The sequence below is a fragment of the Empidonax traillii genome, unplaced genomic scaffold (genome assembly GCF_003031625.1).
Source record: "Empidonax traillii isolate 1590-97213 ecotype Southwest subspecies unplaced genomic scaffold, ASM303162v1 scaffold816:size509043, whole genome shotgun sequence".
Classification (NCBI taxonomy): Eukaryota; Metazoa; Chordata; class Aves; order Passeriformes; family Tyrannidae; genus Empidonax; species Empidonax traillii.
The window spans coordinates 391,553-419,540 of record NW_020956009.1 but is presented as its reverse complement, the minus strand read 5'-3'; the positions used below and the strand labels follow the sequence as shown (position 1 = coordinate 419,540).

The window sequence follows — 27,988 nt, the reverse complement described above, 5'->3', positions numbered from 1 at the left end:
AATAGGGCCAAAGCACTGGGAAATCACTGTTTGGCCCCCTCCACAACACCGTGAGCTCTCATCCACAACCCACCTCTGCAACAATGCCATGATGCAAGAGGAGATGCGATGGTTTCCCATGAGCACACAGAGAAAAGCAGCACTGCTGCCCCCACTGCTCTTCCTCCTCCTCCTGCCCATCCCATCACAGCCCTGCACGTGAAACAAAGCGCTCCTCAGCATCTGCTCAGCATTTGCTGTTCTTTTCAAGTCCATTTCTTGGCCCCCTCTGCTAAGCAGAGACTGAAAATAGCAACATAACTACGTTATTTCAGAGTTTCTTACCTCACCCAGCCCACAGCCAGCCACCCTCCCTTGCCCCTGCCCTGTGGCCAGGCTACCCCATCTCCCCTCACTCTCATCCTATTCCTGGAGATGCAAAATTGTGCTTTATAGATGCAGAATATTAACATGGTGGCACTTTCTGCACTCGTGTGTCTGGAGCAGCTGTCAGGAGGCTGCAGAAACAAGTGATGGGTGATAGGCACTGTCCACAGTGAGGAGGAGACCTCGAAGGTGCTGCCTGGTCCCAGTGGGCATGTGGAGCCGGGGGATAGCCCCTCCAGGCAGCTGAACTTTCTGGGCAGGCAGCTCCCTGGTTGGGAAGCGAAGCTGCCTCGGATATGCCTCATTTTATACAAAGAAGGTGGGTTGTGCCTGTCCCTCCCACCCCGCTGAGCACCCTCCGCTCCACCGATAATCATACCTAGCAATTACAGCAAGCTTTCCCTGCTCTCTGCAGACATTAATTAAGCTCTTTCCCCACAATGGAGACAAAGAGGGGAAAACCGCGGGGAAACTCCCGACTTGGGTTGGGCTTGCTTTTTTGCACGATGGTGCCACAGGACCTCCCAATTCCTGGCGGCACCACAGAAGCCATGCGCTGGCGATGTCAAGCAGGGTGGCCCTAACAGCAATGGTTGCTCTGGGTTTTGCTCTCACCTGGCAAAATTTGTGTGGTTTTCCCTCATTTCTGAGTTTTTGGTGAGTCTTGGTGCGGCTGTGGATTCCCAGTGCTAGTTAACCGAGGCTGGCTCTGCCCTGTGGTACCTACCCAGGTGCCACTGGCTCTGGGAGCTGGGAAAGGCAGAGTGTCCAGTGATGTCCCATGGGCATCGAGACAGCCTCACACCCAGCATCATTCCCAGGGGCTGGATTGGCTTTACAAGGAACCTGGAGCACCCCAGGGTTAGATGGATTGATGGAGATGGTGAGGGCACCCTCCCTGCACCTCGGAGGGCAGGATGATGGGCAGGACACCCTGGAGGGGAAGACGACAGGCAGGGCATTTCCAGCACCCTGAAAGGCAGGATGATGGGCAGGATGCTCTGGAGGAGAGGATAACGGGCAGGTCACCCTGCCTGCACCCCGGAGAGCAGGATAACGGGCAGGGTATCCCGCCAACAAACTGGAGGGCAGGACATCAGGCAGGACACCCCGGAGGGGCAGATGACAGCCAGGACGCTCACTGCCTGCACCCCGGAGGGTGCGACATCCCGGAGCAGGGCTCGGCAGGCCGGCACCCTGCCCGCATCCCGCACGGGCAGCGCAGCGCTGCCCTGCCCGCACCGGGGTCCGCCCGCACCTGCGCAGGTCAGGGCGGCCCGGGGAGCGCTGCCCCGTCCCGCCCTCCCGCTGCCGGAGCCGCTGCCGGAGCCGCTGCCGGAGCCGCTGCCGGAGCCGCTGCCGGAGCCGCTGCCGGAGCCGGGCGAGGCCGGCGCGGGCCGGCGGCGGAGCGGGGCGCGGGGCGGGCCGGGCCGGGCCGGGCGGGGCGGGGAGCGCGCATGAGCCGCGGCGGCGGCGGCGAGGGGCGGGCGGGAGCGCGGCAGCGGAGCGCGGCGCCGCCGCGGGTGTGGGCGCGCCGGGAGCCCCGCACGGCGGCCCGGGGGCGGCGGGCGGCACCGCCTGGCCGGCCGGGGGGCGCGCCGACCCCTGCGCGCCCCGCACCGCGGCCCGGCCCGCCGAGGTAAGCACCGAGCGGCCCCCGGCCCGCCCGGCCCCGCGGCGGGGACCCCCCGCGCCCCGCTCCGCTCCGCTCCGCTCCGCCCGCCGCGTCGCCATTTTGCCGCTCGCTCTTCCCCTCCCGGAGCGCGGCCCGGCCGGGCCCGGCCCTCCCGTCCCTCTCCGTGTCGGCCCCGCCGGGCCCGGCCCGCGGGGGGAGCCCCGGCCGCCTCCCGGGGATGGGGCGCGGGCCCGGGGGGTGACAGGCCCGGGCGGTCGTGACAGCGGGGAGGGGCTGTGAGGGGACGCGGGTGGCAGGGCCCGGGGGCGGGAGGTGACAGGACAGAGGTCCCCGCGCCCCCGGAGGTGACAGCGGCGCCGGGCAGAGCTTCCCGCGCCCCGGAGGTGACAGCGGCGCCGGGCAGAGCTCCTCACGCCCACTGACCCCCGGGACAGGGGACACCCCGGTCCCCCCGGCACGGTGGAGGGTTCATTGTCTGCCAGACACGTGCGGGTTCTTTTTCCTTCGTGCCGGTGCCCGGGGACACAGAGGGGACGGACGCGATAGTGTGCCTCGAAGAGAAACTTTATACCCTCAAAAAACCTCGTCTGCGCTTGGTCACAGCCATGTGCGGCAGGAGTGGCGGCTGCGGGTGAGGCGATTCCCTCCTGGAGAGCCTCGGGGTGTCACTCGGTGTGGGTGATGGGAACGGGATTCACCGTGTCCCTCCGGCGCTGCCCGGCCCTCAGCTGTGCCCGGGGAGGCAGCGGCTCGCAGGGCTTCACCTGCCACGTGCTTCGCTCCCGGGGAAACCTCCAGCAAGGGCGATTCCACTCCCTCCTGAGAAAGCCTCTCCCGCTTCCTTGTCTTTATTCCCTGGAAGTTTTTCCCAGAGGCTCCAGTTCTGCCTGGAGTTCATGGGAGAGAGCACAACTCCTCTGACAGCGGCAGGAATGGCAGTGCCCTTTGGCATCCGTTGTCTGCGCTGGCCTCGTTGCATCCCTGCTGGCACATGGCTTGTGCTGGGGCATCAGCTCCCTTGCCTTTTGTCATTCCCTGCCTCTGGAGCTGTTGGTAAATTATTGATGATAAGTGGAGCGGATCGATGGGTGACTAGGCGGTTGGTGCATGGCACGGTGCATCTGTGGGGATGGGACTGGGGCGGGAGTCTCGGCAGGAGGACTTGCGGTCACGACTCGTGGGTGACTTTCCCCCTGGCAGCTGTAAGGATGCTGTGGGACTGGGAGAGGATCGCAGCCATCCCTGGCTGCGTGCGTGCTCCTGTGGGCCTGATCCAAAGGCAGGCGTTTCTACATGGAATTATTTCCGCTTTCCCGCTTTATGCCTAATTTTCAGGCTGTGCCCAGCCCTCAAAGCCTGACAGCTCTGCAGGAGGGATTTGTCACAGTGGGAAAAAGCCTGTTGGGACTGCCACTGGCTGGGATGTGGCTGTCCCTTGTCAAATCCCACAGAGAAGCTCATGGCCATGCTGGCCAGGCTGGGCTGCTGGTGGCTTTGGAACAGTGCCTTTGGTTCCCAAACTTCACTCCCCCTACCCACAGCCATGGGTTTCCTCCTCACCCTTGCTCCCAGCAGTGCCAACTTGACCTCCACTCATCCCACGCTGGCTTCTGTATTGACAGGGGTTTTTTTATGTGGAGCTGGATTGGGGTGCTTCAAAAATATTGCCACAAACTTCTAAAAAGTTACCTAAAAAGAGCTGGAGGCTTTGTAAGATGCTGCTGGTCCCAACCTTCCCGCACCATATCCCAGCCCTGCTAACAGCTGGGACGTACCAATACCTTCTCTACCCATTAACCAGCGAAAGGATTCTCAGTTTTGGTGAGAAAAACCTTAAGGAAAGCATGGAAGAGCACAGGCTGTGGTCCATTTCGGTGTGTGTTAACTCAAAAATGAGTGAGAAGTTTGGATATTACAAAAAAAACCAACCCACAATGGCTTTTGCTGGTTTTTGCTCTCTGTCTCTGGGACAATTCCTCTGTGATCCCTGGGGTTGTATCAGTGGCCGGGGAAGCAGAGTTTGGCTCTTGCTAAATGGTTTATAGGATTTTTATTTTCCTTTTAATGAAAAAATAAGAAGGGGAAAAATTCAAAGAAGTATTTGGTGTGGAAAAACAAAAGATTCAGAATCTCTTAAGCTGGGCAGAGAGGATGGATGTGTTTAGGGGAATGAGAAGTGTCCAGCTGCTGAAGCAGGGCTGAGCTGGGCACCTCGGATGTTTTGGGAAGGGAGTGTTGATGTGATGCTCAGTGGTGCCTCAGGGTGTTTGGGGTGCAGGAGATGGGCCATCAACAGGGTCTGCCCTGCCTGTCACATCTTGCACTGTCACTTTGAGCTGCCCAGCGAGGTAGACACAGAGGTTTTGTCTCCATCACCCACTGTATTTTGGCACTAGGCCTGGTTGGATAGAGGTGTCCCTGGATGGATAAAGGTGTCAGCTCGGCAGGTTTCCCCTCGGTTTTCACCTGTTTTGGGCACAGAGATCTTGTCTTCAGCTTTCAGTTCTCTGCTCTTTTGTGAGTCTCTTTTTTTCCCCCTTTTTTCTTTGAGCAACTTGCTCAAAGATTGCTCAGAGGTGCCAGGAGGCAGCATGGGAAGGAAGGGGACTGACAGGACTGGGGACAGTAGCAGTGCCCACATTGGTGGGAGTGGAGCAGCAGTTTGGGAAGGGGCTACAGGGAACCCTCTCTTTGCCTGCTCCAGGAAGGAGTCGCTGGCAGTCAGGCTGCAGCTCCTACCCAGCTCTCCCACTGAAAGAGCCCAAATTAGCTGAATCAACGATGCCCATGTTCAGCACCAAATGCCACAGAACCTGTTGCCAAGGCTGGAATTTCTCACTTGATCGGATTAACCTTTGTGCCCGTGCAACCAACCACATACGTGTCACCAGGCGAGCTTTTGCCAGTTCTTCTCAGAGCACGTGGGCTGCGTGCAATGTGCGGTCCCCAATCCCAAACAAAAAGTCCCTGGGGGCACCTCGGGAAGAACTGCTGGACCCTCAAGTCCCACATGTTGGTGGCATGGCTGACAACCTGGCTATGCAGGAGATTCTTTCCCTGTTCCTCTGGACATGAGGACAGGTGGAATGATGGGTGCTCTGGGAATCAACTCTGTTGAGTTAAAGGACGCTGAACACGATCTTGTGGGAGGAACTGGGAGTGACGACTCAAATCCGTGTTTTGAAAAAGCCTGTGGGTGAGCATCAGCATCACGTCCCAGCCAAGGTTTCAAGGCTGTAGTGGTCTGGGGAATCGCTTCCCACGGGCCTGATGCTCTCACTGTGAAGGTGGGGAGGACTTCTTTCCCCCAAATCCATACGTGGCATCTCCCAATGCAGCTCCCATCCTCTGACGTGTCTTTGCTTGTGCTGTCGGGAAGGGAAGAAAGAACTTGAAACCAGAGACAAAGGCAGTCATTCCGTGGGCTTCTTCCTGGCACCACCAAACGGAGGGGTGTCTTGCCACCCGCTTCCTTCAGGAGCGAGAGTGGGCTTTCTGCGATAATTCCTGATGTTCATTATTTATAGAGAAGGCAAATTGAATTATTAATACAGAAAATTCAGATAACATTAACAATTCTCAGTTTATAACGGTTTCCCATTAATAAGGAAAATTGGAAATTTATCACCACATCTGTTCATTAAAACTCACTATTTTTTTTTTTTGCTTTTGGTGTCTTAAATGAAAGCAGAGAAATAAACGAAGAGGAAAAGCCATTTATTCACTACTTCTCTGGGCAAAGTCAGCCCATAATTTTTAATAAAGTCTTTGCTGTTGTATGTGGAGGGGAAGCCAGGCTGTAGTGAAAGCAGCTTTCCAGCCATGTCTGTGGCGTTCCTTGACCGTAGAACAAATACTCGGAAGCACGTCCCGTTTCTTCTCTTTGTGGGAATCTTTAAGCTGCGTGATAGTTTGCTCCTTTCCCTCCCTCCCCAGCAGCTCTCCTTGTTTTCACCATGTGTTGTTCCCAGCTCCGAGGAGTGAATTTTAACGCCTCCCCTGCTTCTTTCAGAGATGGCGGATTCCTATACCTGCAAAGGTGGAAGGAAAACTGCAGGCTCTAACAAACCTGCTACCAGCAAAGAAAGCAGGACGGAGACAAGGATAAACCCACCGGCAGAGCTGCCCAAGCTGGGTAAGGAGCTGGTTTGTTCTTTCTGCGAAGGCAGATGGGGTGGAGGGGATGAACCCAGCAGCAGGGTTTGGGGGGCGGCTGCCAAAACAAAGGGGTGTCTTGGGGTGTCTCTGCTGCTCACTTTGACCCATCAACAAGAGCTATGCTGGCCAAAAAAAGCCCCAGGCCCCGGGGTCTGCAGGGAGCTGGTCCTTGGGAGCAGGAGGGGAGGGATAGAGGTGGTCTCTCCCTTCGGAGAGGCGTGTGTCTGGCTTAACGAGATGGGTGTCTCGCCGCCTATTTATCGTGTTGGTAGCTAAGTGTTACATCAAAGGATGGAAAGGCTTAAATGAGTTCAGACCATCTGCTGCCTCCCGTGTCGCGGCCCCCGGGATGGAGGCTTGCGAGCGTACGAGCCCCGGGGGACCCTCACGCTAAGGGCTGTCACGCTGATGGATGGCTGATTTCTCTATCCAGGAATCTCCAGGCTCAAGGAGATTTTTTTTTTTTTCTTCTGTCTGTTTATTCTGGACAGAGCCCCTCTGAAAGAGGCTCTCACTGCCTTTATCTTGCTAACAGCAGCCCCAGACACCGTGGGGTGCCTGCACCCCCGAGAGAGAGTTGGACCCCAGCGACATATCTCAGACCAGGCTCCCAAAATCAGTGGCCTTGTGGGGAAACGCGTGCGCCCTAAATGTTTCCCAGATGCCACTCTTACCTTGAGGGGATTGAAGCCATAATTACTAGCAGAGGAGGATAACTTATTGCTAAGGGGAATCAACTCCAGCTGTCCGCAGCATGAACACGCCTGTGTTCAGGAGAGTGTTTTTCCCTGCGCCGCATCTTATCAGCACTTCAGTTGCAGAGGAGCTGGCCTTGCCTTCCAGAGGGGAATCTCCATCCTTGCCAGGGCAAGGAATGGCAGCCTAGAGCTGAGGGAGTGAGGTGGGCAGTGGGAGGCTGAGGCTGGGCACCACGATTGCCAGGACAGCGGCTCCTCCGGCACGGCTGGTGATGTGTGCTCTGTCTGTTTGCAGAAAATGCGACCGGTGACAAAACTGAAGGCAGGAAGAAAGGACGACCCAAGGCTGAGAATCAGGCACTGAAAGACATCCCTGTAAGACCCCTCCCCTCCCCAATGCCCTCCCTCCTTCGATCCCTCTGACTTGCCCTGCACCGCACACTCCAGCCAGCCCCACTCTGGGGTTAAACCTGCCTTCCTGGTGGTTTAATCTTCAGAGCAGCCTTGTCTTGGGCTAAGCAAGATCTTGGCCCCTCAACCCCTCAATGCAGGCATCCTCCAAAACACTGGTTAGGGAATGGTACTCCCCTCCAGCCTCACCTTCCCATGGCCATGCCCAGATGAGCCAGATCCTGTCACAACCGTGTCAGATTTGGCTAATGATCTGACAGCAGTGGCAAAGGGGTGATTTATTCCCTGCAGGGTTGTGCAGTTTAATTCCTGCCCAGTGGCATGGACAACACACAGAGTAGTTTGTCATGAGAGCACAGGCATGGGGTGATTTACGAACTAGATGAAATGTGGGGGTGATTAAATCACCCAGGCGACTTTGGGCCTGATTTATTCCCCAGCCTGGCAGGGAGCGTGTGTGTGCTCTGGGAGGCACAGCAAGGTAAATCCCTGGGAGGAATCATTAGCCTGTAGAGCCTGGAGCATCCATCTCAGCACCTCTCACTGGGAGCATTGCTGCACTGAAACACACTCCTGGGTCCACTTTGTGGCTGTGTTGTGGGAAGGGATTGGATCTGAATGGTCAGAGGTCCCACGTACCCTCCAGGCCCCCTTGGGGATACACTGTTGCACAGCCGGCACAGGAGCTCTGAACTCAGCTGCCTCTTGTCTCTCCTGTTCCCAGCTCCCCCTGATGAATCAGTGGAAGGATGAATTCAAAGCCCATTCCAGGGTGAAATGTCCCAATTCAGGCTGCTGGCTGGAGTTCCCCAGCATTTATGGCTTGAAGTACCACTATCAACGCTGCCAAGGGGTAAGGAGACCATAGAACTGCCTGTCCTTTCCAGTAGCCAGCTCTTCCATTACTAGGTGCAGGCCAAAGCCACTCTCAGGCCTTAAAACCCAGGAGAAACGTGAGGTTAAAATGGGGAAATGGGGAGGGCAGAGATGGGCCAGGAGCAGTTTGTGAGGTACATACAAGAGGGACTGGGGTCCCTGCAGCTCAGCGTGAGGTCTGGCCCAGAGGGATTGTGTACCCTTGCTAACTGTTTGGAGGGGCAGAAGAGTATTACACAGGGTTTGTGTTCAGGACTGTACCAGAAAAAAAAATGGTTTTTTTATGGTCTAACATCCCTGCTGACCTGCCTCTCCCTGCTCCGTGCAGGGTGCCATCTCGGAGAAGCTGACGTACTCGTGCTCGTACTGTGAAGCTGCCTTCACCTCCAAAACCCAGCTGGAAAAGCATCGGCTCTGGAATCATTTGGATCGGCCAGTGCCAACCAGCAAAGCGGAAAACAAAGTGCCCAAGGCCATTGGGAAGAGCAGTGGAAAGAAAAGGTGCCAGGCCGTGGCTGGGCTGCATGGCAGTAGCATAGGGGATGGCTGGGAGAAGGGGAACGTGCCTGCCTCCGTTCCTGTGGCCTGGGCTGGTGAGGGGGGAGAGGTGTCAGGACACTTGTCTTAACAACCCCTCTTTAAACAAAACCCTCTGTGCTTTGCCCTAGAGCTGCTGAGAGTTCAGCTTGCCCCACCATCCATCCCAAACAGCCAAAGACGGAAAAAGCTGTGGCCCAGGAGCACACGGAGAATGGCGAGTGCCTGGCGGAGAGCCGGGAGAGCAAGGAGTTCCAGATCGCGGCAGCCGAGGCGATGGCGGCCGCCACCCCCACGGCCAAGTCCTCGAGCGGGAAGGAGGCCGGGCAGCAGCGGGGCAGCCAGGCCTCACTGCAGGAGGAAGACCCCGAGAGGATGAAGCACAGTAAGATTAGAGCCTGGGGCTACGCTGGCTCAGGAGCCCAAAGAAGCGTCCCACAGGAAGGGGCTCCGCTCCTGCCAACGCTGCTGCGAGTGTCTCTCTGAGGCCATGAGAGATCCAAGTCTTGATTTAACATCCTGATAGTTTCCCCCCGACCTCGGCCCCAGTTTCCTGCAGCTTTACTGGGAGTTAAAACGTGGTTGTAGCTGAGGTAGAGATTCCTTTAGGACCTGTGAGACTGGAAATGGATTCATGGCCGCATAGCAAGCTACCATGGCAGCCTGTCTGTCCTCACTGAGTGTGGCAGGTTAAAGCAGGATGGTTCTGGCAAACCCGTTTTCCCTGAAGGACTGGAACAGGGTGAGGAATCTCACTCTGTTGCCATGGTTGTCCCCATTCACGGCATGGGGTTCCAGTGCTTGCAGCACCAAAGCAAACCCCCACAGCCACTGTGGCTGCTGAGGTGTGGAAACTGTGTGGCTTTTGGCACTAGACAGAGCCACCACTTCCACTCGTTGAACTCACCCTAAATAACACATTTATCCTGGTTTTGGGGTGTGGGAAGCAGCAACCTGTTGGTGTTTGGTGGGTGGGTGCTTCATCCTGATCCACTCTTGACATAGAGTGTGTGCTCACTCCATGCCCCAGAACTGATGAATCCCCCTGCAGTACAGTTATTTGACCAAATCTCTCTCTCTGTTTCTCTCTTTTGAGTCAGGAAGGAAACAGAAAACTCCTAAGAAGTTTACGGGGGAGCAGCCATCCATCTCGGGGACATTTGGACTGAAAGGTAATACAGGGACAACTCTGGTCAGCTGTAGGGTTGTACCTTCTCCCTGGGGCATTGCAGGGAAACCCCTTCTCCAAGAACCCTCCCTGTTATGGAGCCAGACGGAGCCTGAGGATATCACACTTGGAGAGTTGGTGTTTTTTACCATAAGAGTGTCATGAAGAGAGTGAAAGGCAGCAGCAGAACTGGGACTGATAACAACCCTGTCTGCTCCGTTCTGGATCCTGGCGCTGGGAAATGAGGCAAGAGAGAGGAAAGGATCCAGGAATGTTCAGCTGTAACCCAAGAGTAACAAGCTGCTGACACAAGCGAGATATGAGAAACATCGTTTCATCATCGTCCCACCATCCTGGGATGTCGCAGTGTTTCCAGTGGCATCAGGAAGGATTTCTTCTGCATAGTGAGGCTGGTGACGCACCCGCCCCTCAGACACCATCCCCACTGCTGGTCGCCCACATCGATGGGAATGAATCCAATGGAGAAGAGACGTGTGTTGCTGGGATGTTTTCTGAGAGGAGACTCAGGAATTGGCTGCTTTAGCCTGACAAAGCAAGAGCAAGTGGGACTGTGGTCATGCTCCATAAATATACACAACGGGGCTGGGAAGGAGAGGGAAATCCTGGAGCATCCCTGGTACGAAAGCAACTAGATTTAGTCTGGCTATGAAATGCGTTCAGCTGGGGAAATAAAAAGCGGATTTCCAGGCACTGTGGGAGGCAGCACCTTCCAGCACGAGGCACTCGGGGGAGAGGCACTAATGGCTTTGAAGGAATTAAACACCGGCGAGCAGGCTGGATGTGGTCTCTGCGATTTCCTTTCCCCTGGCTCCTGGGAAGTCTGGGCTTGTTTCCTTTCACTTCCCCACAGAGGCACTGCCATAGACTGAATTGTCTGCGGTGGTTTCCTGGAGAACAAGGTGTCTCCTTGACCTGCTGCCTGAGGTGGAGAGTGAAGATGGGGTATATGTTTGCCTACGACCCCCCCATGTTCGATGTGACAATCGCTCCCCAAAGACAAGGGTGCCCCAGCCCATCATGGGGTGCTGTCTCCATTCAGACCCTGGGTTTTCGGGAGGATGTGGACCCTTGTGGGGCAAGTGTGGACCTGACCCTGGCACTCACCATGTTGCCTCCAGCACCTTCTGTGGAAGCACAGGCACAGGGCTGAACTGCACGTGGATTTGGGGGAGTGGATCCAGGGGAGTTAAGCAGCTTTTCCAGTGCAGGAGCATCAGCAGGAACATCACTCTTTTATCCTGAATTTGCTGTTCTTGTTTCCCCCTTCAGTTTCTTGCAAAACACCCTATTCCCTCCTCCCTGGCCTGTCTGCCTGGCTAGAGGCCTCCTACCTCACTTGGCCATGGTGTTTCCTTAATTCATAAACTGGCTGGGTTGGGGGAAATGATGCTGTTTATAAAACACCACAAGCTGTGAGGGTGTTGCTTGTCACAATTATGGACCCGATCCTACACATACACCCTTGGCGGACCTACAGCCAGCTCGGTGTCCCTGGGTTAGAGGTAGAGGGTTTGTACCTGCTAAATGTGAGTCGCTCTGAAGGTATTAAAGCAAGTACTGAAAAAGCATCCTCTTTCTCTACAGGTCTTGTCAAAGCAGAGGACAAGGCAAAAGCCCATCGAGCCAAGAAGTTGGAGGTAAACACCAGTATGGAGGAGCTGAAAAAGAAATCTCCAGGAGTTGTTGTGAAGAAGGAAACTGCTGTGCACCTACCAGCAGGTGAGGCTGGTGGGTGCAAAGCACAGGCAGCAGCTTTGTGTGCAGCTTAGCTGCTGTCATGTGCGCTGCTCGGTCCCCACCTTCATGCTGCCATCCCCACCTTCACCTGCAGCTCCTGATCCCTGCACCCCTCCTGGCCCACCGGGTTGTTTGCTGGGCCAGTTTTCTAGCAGGTTTGCCAGGAGAAGCAGGACAAAATCAGAAATAGAAGCACGTTTTTGAAGTGCCACACAGATGTGGGAACGGCCACTGCTCCTAAAATGTTTAATGCAGCCACAGTTTACATCCTGAGGGGCACCTTACGTTTGCTTCACTGCCAGGTCAACACGATGGAAGTGCTGGGAGTTGAGAGCCAAGTTCCACCTGGCTGCACTGTGACCACAGTTTGGGTCAGCATGTGGGATGATGGCATTTTTCTAACATCATCCCCGTGAATGACAGCAGTGCATAACTCTAGGAACGATCACGCCTTCTCCGAGGTGCAGCCTACATCCCAGGCACAGGTTGCTTGCTTTCCCTGGGAGCTCTGACAGCAGGAGGAACGCAGGATGTGCAAGATAAACACAGCTGCAGTGCCTTGCACTGCTTTCAAATTCAAATAAGCAACTCTCTGATCTCACAGCCATGCAAGAGCATCCAAATAAACAGACTTGGCAGATTTTATTCAGCCCAGGCTTCCCTTGCTGGAAGCCCAGCACTGTTCTGCTGAGAACGCGGCGTGAACCCTGGACCTGGGAGCAGGTTTTGGCCTCATGAATCTCTTATTTTAAGCTTTTTTTAAGCTGACCACAGTCATTCAAATAAACAGATGCCTGGAAGCCAGCAGTCCCCTAGCTACCTCCATGTCTGCCGGGAAGAGGATTGCCAGGGAAGTTTTCCAGGCACACGTCCGGATGGAGCCGAGACACTCACCTTTGTTTTGCTCCCACTAATTGTTTTGTTTGGCAGGGGGAAGTTACTGCAAGCAGGGCAAGATCAGGTGGCTGGGGGCATTATCCTGGTTTAACTCTCAGTGTGCAGGATACCAGCTGGGTTGGAAAGGTGAACCTCCTTTTCCCAGGTCAGCAGGTCTGGTAGCTCCATGTGAAGTGACCCAGTTTGCTCAGGCAGCTGCAGGAGTATGGGGCAGGGAGAGCTGCAGGGGCCTGCGTGGTTTATGTCTGGTTTTGGCTCTTCCTGGGAGAGAGAGTGTTTCTCTATGGTTTTTTACCATCAGGAGCTTTCCCCACTTCAGGGCTTTTCAGCTTACCAAATCAAGGCTTAGGCAGGGTTGTCCTTTGCCCAGCAACCTGGGCAGGTTGGGTGTAACACGTCGCTCCTCTCCCTTTCCAGCAAACCCGGAGGACCAGTGGCAGCGGGAGATCAGTGAGAAGGGGGAAGTTTCCTGTCCAACCTGCAGTGTTATAACCAGGAAAACTATTGTGGGGCTCAAAAAGCACATGGATGTCTGCCAGAAGGTAAGGCCTTGCTTTATTCAGTCAAACACGTGGATTTTGGAGAGGAATGGATGTGTACATGTGCCACTCATAAATGTGTGTTGCTGCTCCTAAAACGAGTTCAGGGCTGTGTTTGATCAAACACTTGCTGGTCAAGTTCAGATTGCTGGCTGCCTTGCATCAGTTCAGAGGGATTTGGACACTGATTCTCAGCAATCCTGAATCCCTCTGTGGTCTGGGCCTCTTGCCCCAGTGTCTCTAGCAGAGTCAGGTATTTCTAGTAGCTAAACAAATAGTTTTCAGGCTGGAGGGATTGTTGGGATTGTCTCTGATATGGCCTCCTCCAGAGCCCTGGCTGTGGGGTTTCACTGTGTGCTGTGCAGGTCAGATAAATTGTGGTTGCATGAGAGCACATCTTGGGGAGACTTTGAGCCTGGATGTACTCAGGCAGGCTGTCAGGAGGCAGGAGTTCACTAATGGTACAGTGAAAAATTGTCTCTCTGCCACACCACCATCCATCAGAGCGCAGGATTACGTCTTCATCCGTCACCTGGTGCGGTGCAGAACCGTCGCCACGGAAAGCCGACGTGGGATTGATGCCTCCTGCTTTGAAAATATGTGGCTGGGCTTTGATTCCACATTCATTTTCTGTAAATGCTTCCCCAGCCTTTGCTTCGCTATTTATATAGCAGTGGGAGGCTGCTCTCCCTTTCAAACCCTGCACTACAGCGATGCTGGGCAGAATCCTGCCTGCTCTGATATGCTCCTGGCCTCGGCAGAGTGGGGATCTTGGTTGTTGCTGATCACATCTCCTGCCTTCTGGAGCATCTCCCAAGCCAGGCTGGCTCCATGTGGGATGCAAGGCTGGATGACCTGCCGAGCACAGCTCTGCTGGAGAAGTCAGTGGCATCTTCCCTGCGAATAAACCAGTGGGTGTTCAGCCAAGGAATTGGGGCTCTAGCCCTTGGAGGGAGTGTTGTCACCCTCCTGGGAGGGTGTTGCTGGGACTGGCTGTGCTGCTCTGGAAGCTGGGATGCTCCACAGAATCCCAGCCCAGGCAGGACAGTCTCCAAGCTCCAGGTGTGTACGCACAGGTCCCGCTTGGAGCATTCCATCCCTGAGATGAACCCGTGTCATGTCCTCAGTGAGGCCACTCTGCTACAGACACATGTGATCCTCATCAGAAGCCACCCTGGAGTGCAGGCACCCTCTGGGCTTTGCTCTCTGCTTTAATGACTGGTAATGGGAAAATGATGTGCAGGCTCCCAAAACTCTTATAAAAAGTGAAAATTGGTTTCTATGTTCATTGCTTGTCACTGAGGAGTGTGCACCTCTTTCCTTTGGTTTTGGAAAGGAAATAAAGTGGTGAAGGTGAAGCATCAGGTGGGAGAAGCAGGAATGCCCACAGCCATCCAGACACTGTCTCCCTGTCATTCACCTCCTCAGTCAGTAAATTCTAGTCCCTGCCCCAGCAAAAGTCAAGATCTGTCCATGCATTCTGCAAGTGCCCCTTGTACCTCGGGGTGTGCAGATAGTGCATCTCCCCAAGGCACTCAAGAGGCCAAGTTGGGTCAAACAGCAGAGCAGTATGAGGCAGGAAGGATTCTGCTGAGATTGTGTCTGTCATTTCACGCAGCCCAGGCACCCAGAAAGAATGATGCTGGCATGCAGTGCACTTAGTTAACAGGGCTGCAGAGCACACCCTTCTGACATATTGGTAGATCAAAGCTTCTTCTCTTTCCTAACCCTTTAACGGGAAGACTAAGACACCAGGTCCAGATGTTTCCAGCCAGTAAGGCTTTAAATCTACATCCAAAGTGTAATGTTGGGGCATATGGGTTTGATAACAATATGCAGCGCAACAGAGAGAAAGCTCGGACCTGCAGGAAGGGTCTGAGAGGCTGCGTTGACTGCTGGGTCCCAGCGCTGGGTACTGCTGCAGCAACAGCCACCCACAAGGTTATTCACAGGCAGCAGCAGCCCTTGGAAGGATGAACGGTGAGCTGTGGCCTCCCTGGTGATGTGTCTTTAATTCCTTCAGCTGCAGGATGCCTTGAAGTGTCAGCACTGCAAAAAGCAGTTCAAGTCTAAAGCTGGGCTGAATTACCACACCATGGCTGAACACGTCAGCAAGGTAAGGGAGGTGGGCTGTGCTTGTCTCGTGCCTCGTTTCTCCGTGCAGATGCAGAAGGTGAAGCCATTGGCAGTCCTCTTTCCATGGTCTTTGTAAAGGAGGGATCACAGCACCTTCCCTGCAGCTTTTCACACACTGCTCAGCCCAGACAGTGTCCCTCCCTCTTCCCTGCCAAGCAAAGCTTTCCCTTCCCCAGTAGTGAGTTAGGCTCGTGTTGATCTTGATAAGTAGAGCAGAAGACTGAAAAAATAAACCAGGATTTCAGATCCCAGTGTGGGGGAAGATTCGGTGAGTACGGTGAGGCAGATTTTGAGTGGCAAAGCTCTGCCTCCAAAACCATGCCCGCAGATCTGGGACTGGTGGATTCTGCCTTGCACGAACCTCAAAATCTGGTCTTTAGCTCTCCACTGTGCATGGGAGAAGCAGCCACAAAATTTATCATGAATAAAATTTTGTAGGCACCGGTTTACATGCTGCTGTAAAAATCTGGTCATGTGCATCTCTGGGATATCAAGGCAAGGCATAACCACATATCTACATGTCCCATGCTTACCAGTTGTGACTTGTCTTTTACCTGTGCCTTAATCTCCTGCTCTTCAGTCTGGCTGGTGAATCCTCCATGCAGGAACTGCTCTTGAGTTTCTCAGCTGACCCTTTGAGTGTAGACACAGGAAAAGCATGAGCAGATCCAGCACATAACAGTGAAGCAGTGGGAGATCCAGCTCTCCTAAGGAGAGGTTCCCTCCGGCCCAAGGCAGCTCCTGAGAGGCAGGGGTTTGCCACCCACTCCTGGCACAGAGGACATGAGTAAATGGTTGACTCTGTTGCTTCTGTTACTTCCTTGTTTCCAGCCTGTTCCTGTGGAAACCACTGGACTTGGTGAACAGGAAGAGCGGGAAAGGCTGAGGAAAGTGCTAAAGCAGATGGGAAAACTGAAATGCCCCAATGAGGTACGAGAACAATTCCTGTTTCTCGTTCTATGAAGAGGTGGAAGGAGTGAGCCCCGTGTAGAGGGGGACGTGCTCTCTCCAGGGGGGCACGCGCTCTCCAGGCATCCATTGGCAGACACTCAACGTCTCCACCTTAGCTCAGCCATCCCAGTCCCCATCCCCCTGGCTCTGTGTGCTCTGACAACAGGCCAGCCTGGCAGGAGGGTGGGCACAGGGCAGGCTGAGGAGCACTGGAGGGCAGGTTCTGCCTCCTGAAGTCAGGAAGGGGCACAGCCAGCGCTGTCCCGGGCACAGCATAAAACCAAAGCAAACCACACCGAAAACGGTGCCGAGCCGGTTGCAGACAAGTCATGAACAGGTAAGGGGGGTGTGTGGCAGAGTTTTGTCCTGTGGATGCTTTGCTCTCTGTGCAGGCAGTGCCTCCCCAATGCCTTCCCCTCCCGCTGCCCACCGTGTGTCTGTCTGGAGAGCTTTGTCCATGTGGTGGGACAGGGAGTGTGAGGGGCAGGGGCTGCTCCCCCCGTCTGTCCGGGGCACAGTTTTGTGTCTCTTTGGAGGCTGTCAAATCCCCCGTCACTCAGATGGGATGGGTTGGTGAATCTGCGCTGAAGAGTGGGCTCTTCAGGAACATTCCTCCCTGGAGCAATGGCATCCCAGCCTTTTGGAAATGGGCACGTGAAGCCCCAGGCCTCCTTAACCCTTCCCTTCTCCCCATCTCTGTAGGGCTGCATGGCCAACTTCTCCAGCCTGATGGGTTACCAGTACCACCAGAAGCGGTGTGGGAAGCAGCTCACCGAGGCTGACAAGCCTGTTTTCAGCTGTCCACACTGCAGCAAGAAGTACAAATCCAAGGCTGGCCACGACTACCATGTGCGGTCAGAACACGCGGCCTCGGTGAGCCCCCCGGATGCCTCCGCAGCCCGAGGAGCTGGGCCACCTCCCCCTGGGGGGGACTGCAGAGCTGCTGCGGAGCCCGTGGGCAGGACAGAGCCGGGCAGGGCCGGGCCGGGCAAGGCAGGTGCAGACGTCGGGCTGATGTTGTTTCCTCCCTCCCATCACCACACGCGTGTGTTGTACCCTGCAGTGTCGGGGGGTAACAGGCTGCAGGCCCCTCTGCCCCTCCCAAAAGGCAGGGTGCTGTGTTAACAGGAGCAGAGCGATCGTCAGTGTTCCCTTTCCCCAGTGCCCGCTGGGCTGTGCTCCAGCCCACCCTGCATCCGTGCTCTGCAGGGAAAAAAAACAGAGCTCAGGCCGTTCCCTCACAAGCACCAGCTGCTTGCCAGCGCTGGGGTGGCAGAATCTGTCCCTGGGGAGCATCCCTTTCTGTTCTGTTGATCCCTCCTGACAGTGCATCCAACACTAATCACTCCCTAACTCTAATAACTGGAGACATTTATACACGTGGGACGCAGTCGGTCTATCTCATGGCTGGCTGCTGGGCTGAGGGGGTGGGCGCTCCCTTCATTCCTGTGCTCTGGTGCAGGAGAGCTCTCCTGCTGGGGCCGGAGAGCTCGCCTGTTCTCTTGTCATGCCCTTGCTGACTCTGTGTCTGTTGCAGCCTCCGGAGGAGCCAGAGGTGAAGCAGGAGCCTGCTCCCGTGGAAGATTTCGAGAGGACCCCGAGTGGCCGCATCCGTCGGACGTCGGCCCAAGTCGCCGTCTTTCACCTCCAGGAGATAGCGGAGGATGAGCTCGCCAGGGATTGGACCAAGCGGAGGATGAAGGATGACCTGGTGCCTGAAACGAAGCGGGTGAGCAGCCTTTAGTTCTCCTTTTGTTTGTACACGGAGACCCTGGGATGATTTCCTGGCCCCAGCTGTACACAGAGATCCCAGGATGATTGCCTGGCCCCAGATGGCTGAGGGCTCACGTGTCTCCCTTGCTGTGCCTTTAATTAATTAGTTGTGATGGCAGATTTATTGCTGAAGAGCCCACCCAGCACAGGCTGAACCTCTGTGGTCCGGAGGTTCCCAGCTGCAGGCAGCTTTGCCCTTTTCCACTGGGAGCAAAGGGTGGTGCTCTGGGGAGAAATCAGAGTCCATCCCAGAGGATGTTGTTTCTGGAGCAGGGTTGGTTCTGGTCCGTGCTGGCAGCCAAGAGGAGCATGTGAAGAGAGCAGAGATCAGACCTAAAATCATCTCTCTTACGCTGTCAGAGAGCAAAGATGCTCCAGGCAGAATTCCCTCCCTTCATATCTCTTTCTTCATTTCTGGGAGATGCTTTCCTGGAGGTAAAGGGTCTGTAGCATCCCAGAGCAGTGCTGCTGAGAGCAGAGGAAGGTGGAGAGTGGAGGCAGGGCTCGGCCCCACGGGCTCCAGCAGTGATGCACTCATGGCCTGGTGCTGTGGGGTCTGCGTGGGGCTCCAGGGGGTTTGAGCTTTGTGTAGGCATTGGTTAAACCAAACCTCCCTCCCCCTGGCTGTGGGAAGTGGTGATTATTCCTGGGAGTGTCCCAAAGCTGAAATTCCCTCCAGGTACGCTCCTTCTGGACTGTAAAAGGAATGAAGCAGCAGCAAATCGTAAATCTTTTCAGTGTAAAAGAGGAATAAAGAGAGGGAATCACAGTATTTTCATCTGCCAGAGCTCAATGCAGAGCCATCCTGCAAGTCTCTGCATGAGCTGTGACCTGTTTCCTGAGCAGGCAACTCTGCAGTTGGGTGCCAGGTCTGTTGCTTGCTCTGAACATTTGGGCATCTCTTGTCCTGTGCTCCGAAATTCACCCTGGGCAGGATATTGGGCACATTGCAAAGGTGAGAGTGAGGATCAGAGGGCATCAGGAGAGCATAGTCCTGCAGAGACCAGGAGGATTCCAGCCCAGTTCAGATCCCAGCTGGAAAACCAGCACAGAAACAAACCAGCAGCTTCTTTACCCACCTTGGCATCCTGGTGAGGCGCTGGCACGGAAGGGGATCCATCCACAGTGCTGCCACAGAGCAGAGCTGGGGGTTCTAGGGCCAGAACTGGTTGCAAAGTTTTTATTTCCCCAGTACTTGGTGTTGCCATTGTTGGTTTCCAGATGACTTCAGCTGCAATGCATTTATGACATAAAAAAAAAATCAAGCCCAAAGTAGCTGTTTCATTTCAAATACCGCGTGAGGAGAGGTGTGCTGCTCTCTTCTCCCCCCTCCAGCTTCAGCTTTCACGTTCCTCTCTTCTCTCTCAGAATTCCTTCCCTTACTCCTGACTTTGGGTATTTTCTGTTTGAATGGAAGGAGCAGCCAGGACCCCAGGCCTGGACAAGGGGCACATGTTCAGGCTGACATACAAAGGCATCGTAAAGGTCTCAGCACTGCTGTGATTGCTCCATGAAATGCTGGTGGGGTTTTTTTTATGAGACATCTCTCGTGTTCAGAGCCTAATTGTTTAAGTTTAACTGAGCCCCATCTTGGTGCTAAAAAGCAAGGAATTGCTGTGATGTTGGCAGAAGGAGTTTTGCATTGAGGATGGGCAAGGGGGGAATTGGATCAGCTCCCAGGTGACAAAACAAAGATTGGGACCTCAGGCCCTGCATGAAATCCTCCATGGATTTTGAAGGAAATGAGTGCAGTGGGTTAATACGTACGTAGCTGTGTGTGTGCCTGTGGGTACGTCTTGCAGTGGCTGTCACGTTCCCTTGACAACACTCTATAATCTGTTCAGTCTATGACATTTTTTCTCGACGAGCGGTGCTGGAAGGAGGTGGGAGGCAGGTTCTGCCTGGGGGGGCTGGTGGGAACTTGCTGACTTCAGCACACTCTGTGTTGCTCTGCTGAGCCGTGTCTTGCGTCGCTCAGGACCCCTCTGGGTTTACAAGTTGCTTCAGTTCAGGGCGTGGAAAAAAACCCTCCCAGCTGGGAGCGCCTCAAGCATGCCAGCAAGTGCCCAGTCTGACCCCATTACAGCCCCGAACAGCCCTTCCCTCAGAACTGCCTTCAGCTGAGCTGGCAGGACAGCCCTGTGCCATGTGGGAGGCTTGGAGCAGCAGGCAGTGTCCCCATGTCCCCATGCCACCACCCCACCGAGCATGTGTGGTGGCTGTCCCTGAGGGAGCTGACAGCCCAGAGCCACTGGAGCAGCAGGAAGAAAAACACCAGTTCACCATGACCCAGCGTGGCAGGACTGATGGGAGCTGGTGGAAATCCCAGAAGAGCTGCCACACCACCACTTCTTCTTCCCCCCTGAGCCTTACCCAGCCATTGGGAGTATGCTGCTGGGCCTGCAGACCCCCTCACTGGACCTGGGGAGAGGTGGGATGTGAGGGATTGGCAGCAGATTTCAGTTGCTCCTGCATCTTCTTAGCAAGCCCTGGGGATTTCCAGGATTCCTGAGGGATGAATGAGTCCCAGCTCTGATCTGTAACCTGCGGTGGATGGATACACCCAGACTATGCAGCTCCATCCCTGAACTCTTTGAGTTTCACACCAACAGTCCCAGCAGTCAGCATGGATTCCAAGGAAGCTGATGAAGAAAGCCACCCCTCCTCTCCATCCCTTCTCCAGGCAGCAAAACTTTTTCACAGGGGAAGGCACAGCTCCTCAGCAAGCCGATGGGATACAGAGGTTTGCAGCCTTCAGCAGGCACAGCCCCACTGCAGCCCCTGTGCTGTGGCCACGTGGCAGCTGGTCCCAGCCAGGGAGAGGGACGCTGGGTCTGGATCCCACTGGTGGCCCGTGGTGGGATGAGTTTGCCTTTCCCCGGGAGAACGGATTCCTTCACACCAAAGCAATGGCATTAGAATAAACGATTGCTGCTCGATCCCAGGCCCTGCGCTGCCTTCGGTCTGCGCTAACCAAATCCAGCATTTCTAAATATACACTGGAGTCTTATTTTCTCGCTCCGATCTTTATTTGCCTCCGGATAAGCTGAAACAGATGGGGTGTTTCACAACAGCCGCTTGCTGGGCTTGTCAGATGGGGAAGGGCACACCCCTGCTGCTCCTCTGGGAAAAATCCCCTCTGCAGAAGCTCCGGGAAGATGATGTTGACCCTCTGACCCTCCTCTGGTCTTCGCTGGGGCCATCATCCACCCGTGGGCAGCCTTGGGGCTGCCGCAGAAGGAGTGAGAGGCTGCAGGGAAACTCCAGCCTGGTGGCACAGGCAGGCATGGTGGGCTCCGGGAACCTAGTGGGGGATGAGAAACAACGTCCTCAAGCAGAGGGAAGAGGCATCTAAGGGGAAAGAGGGGAGAAAATGCCATGGAAATCCCATTGGTTCATGGGGTGATGCCTTCCTAGTAGAGCTGGAGGTGGCATTGCTTGCCTCAGGGTGCTGGAGGTGGTGTTGGGCTCCTGCAACCCAGGCAGCCATTGTCCTGTACAGGGAGGGATGCTGAGCTCCTCTGTGGGGTGCAAGGACACCCCATTCACGTCCCCAGGGCTCAGGATGTGGTGCTGTTATAGGGATGAGGGCAGCCATGGATGCTGCACATCCCCATGGAGCCTGGGTGCTGTGGGGAGCCAGGGGTTCAGAGCAAAGGGCTGCCGTGGGCCAGTCGTAAAGCTAAAGGGGAGAAGTCATCTCCAGGCTTGAGGTTTTATACTGGAAGCAGGATAAATTCCAGAGCAGAAGAGGCTGGCTTGGGTTTGTCCCCCAAAACAATGGCCCTGTGATCTGGGCGGGAGCCAGGCTGAGCCCTGCGGACTCGTGTCACTGGTGGGCCAAACCGGATCCCAGCTCCAGCTGCAGGGCGAAATCCATCCTTCCTCCCCTCGCTCATGGTGTGACCCTCCTGTGGGACCTGGCTGCCATCCAGCACCCTTGGGTGCATTTTGGCTTCACCTCCAAGGCAGCATCACCCCCAGCTTCCACGGGGCCCTGGGAGAGCCATACCTCGTGCTGGGGACCTGAGTGAGGCTTCCAGGGGCGCTCCTTGGCTGAGACATCCCACATGGTTCTCATTTACTGCGATATATTTTGGGGAAGGGGAGAGCTGTCTAAGGAGCAGAGAGGATTGGAATATGAAAGTTAATTAAATAAAACCGTCAGTCAAAGAAAACAAACCTTCCCAGCCCAGCATCCTTCGACTGTTCAGAAGAGATGGGCCGCAGCCAAAACCAGTTGTAGTCGTTTAATGATTTGGCCATGAAGATTTTCACTTACAGGCTGTTTGAGGAAAATAAATGGAAAAGAAAAAAAATATAAAATATTCCATGCCTGGGGCTCCCTCTTAATAGAGACATAAAGATGACTTTGACATTCCCAGAACCGCAGCGCCCCGGGAAGACATGGGATTTGCATGTTATTGTGCAGGGCTGTTGGAGGAGAGCGGGGAGGGATTTTTCTCTGGAGTGGGAAAGCAGAGCAGCAGAGTCCACATCTCTGAACCTCCCCCCTCGCCTCCTCCCCAGGGACGTGCGGAGGGAGAGGTTGTTGCTGGGGCTGTGTGCGGTTACCATTAATGTTTGCTCATTCATGGGATTGATTGGTTTTTAATTATGGAGGCCGTTTGGCATCCTGGCTCTCAGTATCAATGGCAGAGAGGGACTCCTGTGTTCTCCCCTGGAGGTGGCATTGCCTCCCCCGGGTGGGGGACCAAGCGCTTGGTAAAGATGCACTATCCCAGGGCTTCAAAGAGCTCTGCTGGCATCTCCCCCAGCCGCGAAGCACGACAGAATAGGAGCATGCTGGGGCTCGGGGGAGTTTTCCACATCCACATCCGTCTGTACCAGCGTTGACGGCGCCGTGTCGCAAGGCCCTGTGCCCCTGCCCCTCGCGTGGAGCCCAGCGCTCCACGGGCTCCCTGCTCTGGCTGTGCCCCGCCACGTGCCAGGGGGAAGGCAGCAAGGGCACACAGATCACTTCAGTTTGAGTGGAAATGAGCAGTTGGCATCTGAGCCCTCCACATCCCGAGCTTCCCTTTGCTGGGAGGTTTGGGAACAGCTGGGGGGGGGGGCGGGGAGAGCTGGACAAAGGCAGATTTGCAACTTTATCAGCGTGTTCAGGAAAAGTCACAGCTGGAAAAGAAATCCAGCCAGCTTCCCGCTGCCTCTGAACCAACCAGCTCCGGGTCCTCGGGGAACGTTTTAAAAACAGCTCCTGGGTTTGCACCTCTGCGAGCGCCGTTTGGCTGTGCGTCCTCTCCATCCAGGGATGCGTCCATGCCCCAGGCTTGGAGGTGCCCATGGAGAGTGGCACATGCTCAGGTACCCACGCCTGCACCGTGTCATCTGTGGGCTCACCCAGCACTGCTCCCCCTCGGGGCAAGTGTGGGGCTTGAGACCCAAACAACATCCATCGGCTCTAGCAGAGCTCACCAGGGCAGGCTGGGGGTCGTGCAGGCTGGTGTCCCCTGCAGACCTGGGCACAGTGGCACAGTGTCAGGCTGGGACCAAGCCCACAGGTGGGACCAGGCACAGCGACCAGGAGGCACAGAAATGCCCCGAGCTGCAGCCTTGACTTGTGCTGAACATGCAGAACTGGAGTTGGGAAGGCCGGCCTGCTATGCTACCCCTCAAAGTCGTTAATAAGGCAGTAATTAAAAGCACTTGGAAGGAGCAGCCCTGCCAGAAGGAGAGGCAGAGGCACAAGAGCCTTTCATTGTTTGACGGGTTGTGCCCATTCATCCGTGGAAGGCAGCCATGGAGGCTCCTGGCTGTGTCCCCTCTGCCCAGTGTGCAGGGTTGTTTATTCCCCCGGTTACGAAACACGGCAGAAGGACTGTGCCGACACCGGGCACCGAAAACGCCGGGCCTGGCCCTGCAGCTGGGCATGGACCTGAGAGCAGAGCAGGAGCCTCCCCTCTCCTGTTTGCTGGGGACTCCTCACTGGTGGCACAGCAGTGGGCAGAGCCGCCCCTGTGCTCTGCAGTGCCCGGGGAGGGGAATGGCATCTCTGGGGGAAGCCCCACAAGTAGTTTTCAGCTCCGATTCACTTCGGGTGGGGACAAGACCCTTGTGAAGAGGCAGGACTCCACCACGGACCGGGCTGGGGTATGCAGCTCTGCTAATCCTCTGCTATTGTTCACAGCTCAATTACACCCGACCAGGGCTTCCAAAGCTCAATCCCAGGCTGGTGGAAAACTGGAAGAACGAAGTGAAGGAGAAGGGCCGCATCAACTGTCCCAACAATGTAAGCACTGTCTCTGTTCTGCCACAGGCTAGCTGGTCTCAGCAGGAGGAAGGGGAAGTTTGGGGGGCAGTGATGCTCAGACACTCCTTTCACCTCCTTTCCCTGGGCTTGCTGCCATGCCTGGTTAAAGTATGTCCCACCTTTGGGGTCCTCCTGGTGTGCTCAGCCTTGAGGACTGGGCTGATGGTTCAGCATTGCCCAGTTCAGGCTCTGGAGCTGCCTTTGGGAAGCTCCCGAGATCCAGATGGGGGCAAGGGCTGTGCATCTTGTGCTCAGGAGCCTTTTCATGCAAAGAACCTGCTTTTCCCAGAGTTAAGCTGGGCTGGATTTAAGCCAAGCTTTTTAAAGCCCTGCGACAGGCAGCAGCCTCAGGGCATGGTGCATGCACTTCATCTCTCTGTGAAAGAGTCTTGGCCTGAGCTGGCGGGGAGGTGAACCCCACCCTGGTGCTGGGCCTGGATTTATCCTCCCAAACAAAGCCCTGCTAATGGGAGTTCTGAAGGAGGCTGTTCCCGCAAGGCCGGGGGAGCCAGGCTGGCTAATTAATGTCATACACAGGCACTTGAAAAAGACGGTTGCTCAGAAACTGGTCATGCTGCTGCCTGGGTGATTTCTCCTCTCCGTTAAGCCTCTGCTGTGGCTCCAAGAACTCCTGTAGCCCAGCAGGACCTCCTGACAGCTCGCAAATGTACCGTTTTCCACGGAGACATTTAGGGGAGACGTTTTTCAGCCTGTTGCAGAGGGATGTGGCCACATGACTCCCATTAGCACTAATAGGAAACGTGTGACCAGAGCCCTCGGCGCCTCGCAGAGCATTAACCTCACACTGCTCAGCCTGGACCGGTGGCTGTGCTGGCTCAGCGGGCTCCTGGCCCCGGCTCAGAGGAAGGCAGATGAGGGGGGATCATGTCTAACCCTGCTTTATTTCTTCCTGCAGTTCTGTGAAGCCATTTACTCCAGCGTCTCGGGGCTGAAAGCTCACCTGGCCAACTGCAACAAGGTGGGTCCCTCCTTTTACACCCTTGTCTCAGAGGTGGCTTTGGGGTTTGGTTTTCTCTTCCCTCCCAGCTGCTTTGGAAGGCACAGGCCAAGGGACAATGCACAGGTTGAGAGGCTCGAGCAGAGCAGACGGGAGGGAGGGAATGTAGCTGCCGTCTCAGCTGTGGATCACAGGTCCCACAACACAAACATGTCCCTCAAGAGCCAAGACCTCTAACACATGGAGAGTCTCAGGGATACAGCCCTCCTGCCTCATGCCCTCCCAATCCCTCAGTAGCCCTTGCCCAGCTGGTTCCTGCAGCCCCCTAAATCATTCAGGAACCCTTGATTACCCAACATGGCCAGCAGCTCACACAGCCACACATCAGCCCCAGCACCTCAGAGCCAAGGAGCTGGGTGTTGGAAACTGAATGTTCCCTGGGAGTCAGGAGTCTTCCTCCATTGATTTAGGCAGCCCTGCAACCCCTCTGGAAGCCCAGCTGGAGGGATGCTGTTGTGGTGCCTCCTGGGATGAGCTGAGGCTGGAAGAGGCGGCCGGTCCATGCAGAGAGCAGTGCCCTCCTGCCTGAGGGAGCAGCCCTGAGCTCCAGTGGCCTTGCAGCTGCCACAGGGGAGGGAGAGGGAGCTCAGAGTAGGTCCCTCAAATTGGAACTGAGTAAGAGCTGCGAAAGCTTTATACCCTGAAACGTTTCCAGCTGCAGCTTCCATTGAATGGAGCTTCCAGGAGGCAGCTCCAATCCATATCCCATGGTTATTAAAAACACCAACTCCTGCACTCCCCCAGCGCTAGCTGGAACAGCAGCCCTTAATGAGATCATTTAGAAAATGGGCTGCAGAGATCCAGCAGGAGAAGCTGGATTTATGCAGGATAAAAGAGCAAACACAGGAGACTGGGGCAGCTCCTCTGCTGTCCAAGGGAAAATGGAGCTGGTTTGTGGCTGGTTCCATGCACAGGAAGCTGCCAGGATCTGCATGAGCATTTCCATGAGCCACAGAGCTGCACACTCTGTATCTGGCACAGCTGGGGCTGGGTGCTGGGGGGGTCAGCACTGGGGGAATTCCTGCTATGTGACTCCCACACCGCCATCAGTTTGATTCTTCCCCTTCCCGAGGATTTAGTTTGGTTACATGTGCCACTAAATTGGGCATAAAGGAATCATAACCCCTCCAGAGCTGGCCTATGATTCCTGCTGTAAAATCCTGCAGAGCTGGTTGCAATACATCAAGCCTGAGCGAGAGCAGAGGCTGCTCCCAGGCAGCACCCCACCCTCAGTGGGGATTGATGCTCCAAGATGATTTTGCATGAGTATTCCTGAAGCCAGCCTGTAGCGTGGCCAGCCCTGTCCTCTCCTGAAATGAGAGACCCATCTAACTCCAGATTTACAGCTACAGAGAAATTCCCAGGGAGGAAATATATTGCCTGGAGGGGCCCATCCATAACCCCCTCGTCAAGAGAGAGCACATTATCTCTCGTGTGCCGTGACCTGCGGCAGAGCCGGGGGATCCGTCATCCCACCAGGGCTCTGATGACAGGAATCCAGCAGTCACTGTGGCTCTTTGACAGCGTAAAAGGAAAATTAGGTGAGTGTTGGACATAAATCTGATGGTGCTTCAGTCCTGGGAGAGCACGGATCTGTTGACAGTGAGGACACAGGGTGATGGCCCCGTCAGCCCCAGGACACACCTGATGTCTGTGGTGGCCCTGGGGACACACAAGGCTGCAGCACGGGCTGAAGATCAGAGGGAAGATGTGGCTGTGAGCTCCTGGCCTGGCACCAAGGCCAGCAGAGATCTGGTGCTTTAGACATAAGTGTTTATTTTGTGTCACTTTGAGGTCACAGGGGAGTCAGGGCCAGGGCCTGGGGGGCCGCCCCTCTGGGCCACTTCTGGCTCTGCAGGAGGCTGCTCTGTCTTGCAGGGAGACCACTTGGTGGGCAAGTACCGCTGCCTCCTGTGCCAGAAGGAGTTCAGCTCCGAGAGCGGTGTCAAGTACCACATCATCAAGGCTCACTCGGAGGTAAGGAAGCAGCTGGAGCTGGGCTGGGCTGGTCCCCCCTCCGAAGTGCCTATCCTTGGGCTGTCCCTTCCATCCATCCATCCATCCATCCATCCATCCATCCATCCATCCATCCATCCATCTGTGAGCTCGGCAGCAGCTCCCAGCAGCATCAGCGATGCTGTGACAGCCGTGGGGGGTCCTCCCTATCCCCCTTGGTTTCCCCAAAACCCCCAGGCTGAGCAGTTTGTCCTGGGGAGGTGATGCTGGTGGGGTGTGGGGCGGGCCAGGCTCGGGTTGTGTGTGCTGGTGCCGGTGCCAGTGCCTGGCCTTTGGACAGTCACTAACCCCTGTGTCACCCCACGGACACAGAACTGGTTCAGAACCTCCTCAGAGGCCAGCCGGAAAAAGAAAAACAGGGAACAGCTTTCTTCCAGCAAAGAGGAGAAAAAGAAAAGCACAAACGGGAAGAAAAGAGGGAGGAAACCCAAGGAGAGGCCTCCAGAAATGCCTCCGAAGGGCAAAGAAAGCATGGCAGCAAAGACTAATCACAAGAAAACCCTCGAGCACTGGGAAGGCTCCCGGGGCAGCCCCAAGGGGGACGAGCATGTCCCCAAGCCCCCGAGCCAGCGGAAGGGAGGAGCCAGCAAGATGCCTGAGAAATGAGCAGCTCAGAGACTTGTGTCCGAGGATTCGTTTACAGCCCAGGGTAACAGGGTGGGGGTCTCTCCCGGTTTTATGTCCTCTCCTTCCCATCCCACCTCCCTTTCCCCCACCCTCCTCTCACCCTCTTTTTACAAAAAGAAAGGAAAAAAAGAAAAAAAAAAAAGACAGAAAAA

General features: G+C 55.5%; 1 protein-coding gene across 4 annotated transcripts; it reads left to right on the top strand.

Moving 5' to 3' along the window:
* Positions 1–1,858: 1,858 nt before the first annotated feature.
* On the top strand, positions 1,859–27,988 carry ZNF512B (zinc finger protein 512B). 4 transcript variants are annotated; one of them, XM_027901850.1, is made up of 17 exons: positions 1,859–2,005; positions 6,015–6,137; positions 7,154–7,233; positions 7,994–8,122; positions 8,474–8,646; positions 8,814–9,067; positions 9,783–9,854; positions 11,456–11,590; positions 12,923–13,047; positions 15,068–15,160; positions 16,012–16,110; positions 16,834–17,004; positions 17,669–17,860; positions 24,053–24,154; positions 25,092–25,154; positions 27,072–27,170; positions 27,522–27,988. In XM_027901850.1, exons 2-17 carry the CDS (start codon positions 6,017–6,019, stop codon positions 27,813–27,815), a joined length of 2,202 nt encoding a protein of 733 aa, XP_027757651.1. In that variant the 5' UTR covers positions 1,859–2,005; positions 6,015–6,016; the 3' UTR covers positions 27,816–27,988. The 4 variants fall into 4 exon arrangements, with proteins under 4 accessions (XP_027757651.1, XP_027757647.1, XP_027757650.1 ...); XM_027901846.1 differs by having other exon boundaries at positions 16,834–17,124; XM_027901849.1 differs by lacking the exon at positions 15,068–15,160 and having other exon boundaries at positions 16,834–17,124.

What these genes read in the sequence shown, in the direction of transcription:
- ZNF512B (XM_027901846.1), top strand. Translation starts at nt 6,017, where the DNA reads ATGGCGGATTCCTATACCTGCAAAGGTGGAAGGAAAACTGCAGGCTCT. An exon ending in TGGCTGAACACGTCAGCAAG is followed by an intron (nt 15,161 to 16,011) that starts GTAAGGGAGGTG and finishes CCTTGTTTCCAG; the next exon opens with CCTGTTCCTGTGGAAACCAC. An exon ending in GCAGGGCCGGGCCGGGCAAG is followed by an intron (nt 17,125 to 17,668) that starts GCAGGTGCAGAC and finishes TGTCTGTTGCAG; the next exon opens with CCTCCGGAGGAGCCAGAGGT.